Source organism: Glandiceps talaboti, chromosome 6 (assembly GCF_964340395.1).
Source record: "Glandiceps talaboti chromosome 6, keGlaTala1.1, whole genome shotgun sequence".
Taxonomy (NCBI): domain Eukaryota; kingdom Metazoa; phylum Hemichordata; class Enteropneusta; family Spengelidae; genus Glandiceps; species Glandiceps talaboti.
The window spans coordinates 24,105,592-24,110,704 of record NC_135554.1 but is presented as its reverse complement, the minus strand read 5'-3'; the positions used below and the strand labels follow the sequence as shown (position 1 = coordinate 24,110,704).

General features: G+C 36.6%; 1 protein-coding gene across 1 annotated transcript in view; it reads left to right on the top strand.

Annotated features, from left to right (window-relative positions):
• The first annotated feature begins 246 nt into the window (after positions 1-246).
• Positions 247-5,113, top strand: part of LOC144436993 (ATP-binding cassette sub-family C member 9-like) — a 29,304-nt gene continuing 24,437 nt past the window's right edge. Inside the window, exons 1-3 of the mRNA XM_078125860.1 lie at positions 247-822; positions 3,451-3,687; positions 4,453-4,641. Of these exons, the coding sequence (XP_077981986.1) occupies positions 247-822; positions 3,451-3,687; positions 4,453-4,641 (1,002 nt within the window). The remainder of the gene's footprint in view (positions 823-3,450; positions 3,688-4,452; positions 4,642-5,113) is intronic.

Below are 5,113 nucleotides of genomic sequence, written 5' to 3'. Positions count from 1 at the left end.
TTTGTCCATGCATAGACTCGCTGTCCCCACCAAAACGATGTGACAAACATTTGAACTAAAAAATAAGAGACTACTATCATTCATCGTACTATAAACTGTACAAACTGACCGTGGCCAACACTGGGCACACCCCTACTAGAGCTGGCCACTTGTACCGCCCCAGGATTGTGCATCGAAGGGTGAATGAAATCTTCTCAATGAACACCCCTACTTTAAAATCAGCATGCGTGTGGCATTCTATTCCAAATGGCGCTTACTGGGTCACACTGGTTTTGTGGAGAGAACGCATCTCTCACTATATACAGGTGGAATGCATGTACATCAGACACACTGACTGTATTTCTACACTTGTCCTTCGTTGTTACAGCTTCAATTGTCCTTGCGGTCATTGGACATTGTACCGATGCATACCAGTACCGGTCAAAGACGATCATACATTTCCAAGGCCACTACGTGAAATGGACGACATCCATTGTACTTTGCCTGGTTTTACTTTGTGCAGTTGGAGAGGGTATACTGACAGACATCACCAGGAATACTGTAACACATCCATTTCTGTATACACCTCAAGTAACAGCATTAGGTGGCGCAATTATGACTTTGGTTTATTATCATCATATGGAATATTGGAATCGACCTTCTCTTGCTTGGCTTCTGTTTCTCTATTGGATATCAGCTATTGTCATGGAAACAATTCGACTTGTATCCTTGTATAAAGAGATTGGCTTCGATATTCATATTCTACGATTCGACGTTATCATAACCACCATTGCACTTTATCTTTTATGTTTGTTAGTAGAAGTGAACTTGATCAGGTCAAAGGTGAGGTCGTTCATTTTGCTCTTATAACTGATTTTTTTAGTTTCTAGTTAACAGTTATGTCCTAGCAAATCTGAAGCCATTACCCATTCGTCCGCCCCCCAATCACCAACACTCACTCGACACATTGGTAGCAATCATCGAACACACTTCACCACCACCACCACCACCACCACCACCCCTCCTTCTGTTCGTCGCCAAGTACTTCAACGACCTCAATTCATGTCCATACATATCGACTTTCACCAAGCTATTCAACGTCTTGAACTTTCCACCCAACCCAACCCAATCATTGTATTGACGCTATTATAAATGTTCTCCTTCTTCTTCTTCTTCTTCTAACCAGCCTTTCAATTTCTTCTAGCTCGATTCAAGTATTTATGTTAATTGTGATTTAGAATCGAAATTATTTCGTCAAAGTTAACCTTAAATTTTTAACACACATTATATACAAACACTTGCCCTTCCTTCCTTCTTGCATGTACATATCCCATTTCTCTACTCAGAGGCTTGGCTATCTGACACAACGTCCTGGCTTTTAGTGTTCTCACAAACAAAATTGTGAAATCGGATAGCTACTGCTTAAATTAAATGTCGACTCATGTTGTGTTTGTATACACGTCACATACTTTCTATTAATATTCAGTGACATTGATAATACACTGTAATTTACACAAATTATTTACAACATATCTTTTTTTCAACTTGTAATTATTTTGTTGCCAATAATCAATAAGATTGTTAAAATTAAAACTAGTTATCTCTGTGGAACAATGTTTCCATACAAAGCTGAGTGATGAACACAAACCATTTAAAATAATCAAAATGGAAAATTATCAGTAAGGTTATTGCATTCATAATCTTTCTGAAAACCCAAGAAATAATTTATAAGCGTACTCCTTATGCCTAGATGTCACATATATGAAAATTATCAAATTTGGGATAAGTTCATAAAAATTAACATTGTATTTTGTAGTCAATTATTCAGACACTGTCCCTTACATCCATCATGTGATCAGAAGTGACTGATTTTACTGAAGTGACTAATCACAGCATACTTATAGATTTGTTACACAATATTGACTGAATTTTATTGAGTTGAGGCACATTTTCAAACTTAAATCAGAAGTGCTTGTTTTTGATGTTCATATGTTGATGTTCATTCTTATCAAAGAATTTCAAACTATATATATGTTCAGTTCACATTATGATAATCATGGGTTACACATCATTAAAATATTGCAGTCTACAATTTTATGAAGTTTTGAATTACAGTAAGTTTACATGAATAGATCTCATAATGGCATAAGATTATTTTTTCCTTCAGTGCTCGGTACGTCATGGAAGGCTGGGATCTTTTCAAAGTTTCTATTAGTTCAATATCGCCGTCTTTCAGCTTAGGATATGTTGCCTTTCACTGGTTTGCATGATACAAATCGTTTCCATATTTTTCGAATATCACGGTCACTAAAACGGAACTTTTCTGCTACCTCTCGGTAAAACGAAAAATCCCCGGTGACTTGATCACCACCGCGTAGTAGGATTTCCTGCACAATCAAATCCTGTAATTCTGTCGAGGTTGTTGTCCCTCTCCTCAATCTCCGTCCATATGCATTAATCGTGTTATAACCAGCCATGCTTGGACAGTCTCGTGCTGAAGTGTCATGAAATTCAAATTGAGAAAAGCAAGCGTTGTGTATCTTTTTTTTAGATAGCCGTGTCCAACTTTTCTGTTTCGCGCGTCGATGTTTTGGCTAGGGGAGTTGATGTTTTCATTTGAAAAGTTGCCTGCCAGCTACTGATAAGTAGTGGTCGTACGCGCTGGCGACGGCATCTTTTATTTTGCCCTTTGAACACTTCGGTAATTTAACACTTCGGTAATTTAAGTAATACTCTGGGCAACGAATGTCTCGAAAAACATTCGTTACTTCATTCAAGGGCTTTCCTTATAAAAGACAGGCATGTTTTTTCGATACTGTGCACAGTATAACTTATAAGGACATGTGCAAGGTCACAGTATTGTTGCTGAAGAAATTGCACGTGGCATCATTCATTAAGAACGCTTGAGTGATCACGGGCAATTGAGAGGGTCAGGGGAAATCAATCAATGTTAAAGGGGTTTGTTAACCCCCGGTCTGTGGCATAAAATATTACCCTCCCCAACTCTGTTGTGCTAAATCTGGCCCTGGTAGTGTAGATGTTGTAAAGTGAATGCTTTAATCCTATACGCCTAAATGCAATGGATAGTATGCAATTTGAACTTGAAGAAATAGGTCAAGAGGTCAGGGGTATAATTATAAAGGGTTTTGAGCGTAGCGTGACAAAGTACCAAATAAAACAATTGTTATTGTGATAGGTCATTGTACGGTTCATAATGTAGCGGAAAGCCATTTTCAAAAACAAACAAACAAACAAACCCTGCCAAATGTTGATCTGTGCTAGAATATCCATATTTTGAGTGCAAGGAGGCGGGATTCCATATACCTTTCTCCTACTCACATTTGGTAGAGAGGACAGACATTGCAATGTATTATTGCGAATGCTGGGATAATATTTCCTTGAAAAGAAAGTAATACTAGTATAATAAACAAAAAGTTGAAAACGAGATCTATTTTTTCTTACAAACGTCAGGTGTTCGGCTGGTGCTATGACGAAGATCACTACCCACGTGACCTTGAGAGGCAAAACATGTATTTCTTCTACCCGTACACCAATATGTTATCTCAGATGACGTTCTGTTCAATAAACTGGTTATTCTGGTTAGGTTATAAGAAATCACTTGAAATAGCAGACCTTGGATGTCTACCGGAGCAATTTACAGCCCAATACCAAGATGTGTTATTTCAGAAAGCATATAATAAAGAGAAGGTAAAAATATGGTATTTGATTGGCTATAGGTAACCTTCGATAATTGCTGGACATTACATACCCAGATTTAAACTGAATGCCGCCAGTAAGGGAATCACTAATTATGCAAATTGATCATTAAAACTTTAAAAACTATGGTAACAGGCTTTTTTTGGACAAGTGTGCTTTCTTAGGGTAATGTATATGCCAAATTATACGGAATTTGAAGCGTGCATGATACTACTTAATTACTGAATATCGTTCGTTATTCAAATTGTTCATTAAAAGGTAAAAGTTGTATCAACAACGTCTTAGCATAGGTGTGTATTATTATGGTTGATATATATACCATATTATATGGAATTTGAAGCTTGCATTTTTAAGATATAGCCTGGTTACCTAAAATCGTTGATTATGAAAAATTCTCAAACTGTAAACTATATCAACTATTTTTAAGGACATATGCACTCTGTTATGTTTAACATATGGACTAAATTGTATTGAAAATGAAGTATGCAGTCTTAAGATATAGCCTATTCACCGAATATAATTAATTATGCAAATTGTTCATTAACACTGTAAGGTACATTAACAAACTTTATAGGACATATTCGATTTGTTATGGTTAAAGTATCTACTGAATTATATTGAAATTGAAAAATGCAGTCTTAAGATATTGCTTAATTAGTTGATTTCATCGATATGTATATTTTCCTAATTAACATGAACAGATCTCGCTCAAAAACTAATCAGGTCTAGCCATTACCCCAAATTCTACATTTGCAGGAACTTGCTGGTGAAAGAAATAAGATACCTTCCCTTTGGAAGACTTACTTCCATGCGTATCGAAGCGAAATTCTCCAAGTGGTGGCAATGGTATTTGTTTCTGGAACTATTGGTGTCTTACCACCACTGGCCGTTCATGGAGTCATTACTTACGCTTCACATTTGTATTACAATAACCTTCCTGCATATGTGAGTAACATACAACTACACAAGTCTACCATACCAAAGTTAAAATTAAAGCCGCAAGCAGCGTTTGCGGGCCCAAGCGTTTTGCAAGGTTATGTATAAACATTAAATTGATTTGGAGGAAAATCCAATATGGTCACCACTGGATTTCTTAAATCAATGATTGCCATGAAACTACACATTGAATTTTTTTCTCGTTTACAAACTTCAAAGTATTCAAGTAGTTGATTCTATTTGACAAAATGCAAGTCAATCAGTGCAGTGCTTTTGGAGAAGTTGCCATTTTCACATTTTCGTAAAATCCAATATGGCCGCCCGGTCAACCGATTGCAAATCTTTTCACAAACTTCAAAGACATCACTTAGATGATGCTATACACAAAAGGTCACACCGAGCGGACTTCTAGTTCTGGAGAAGATTTTTAAATGAAAAATGCCATTTTTTCGAAAATCCAATATGGCGGCCAATGTCACGT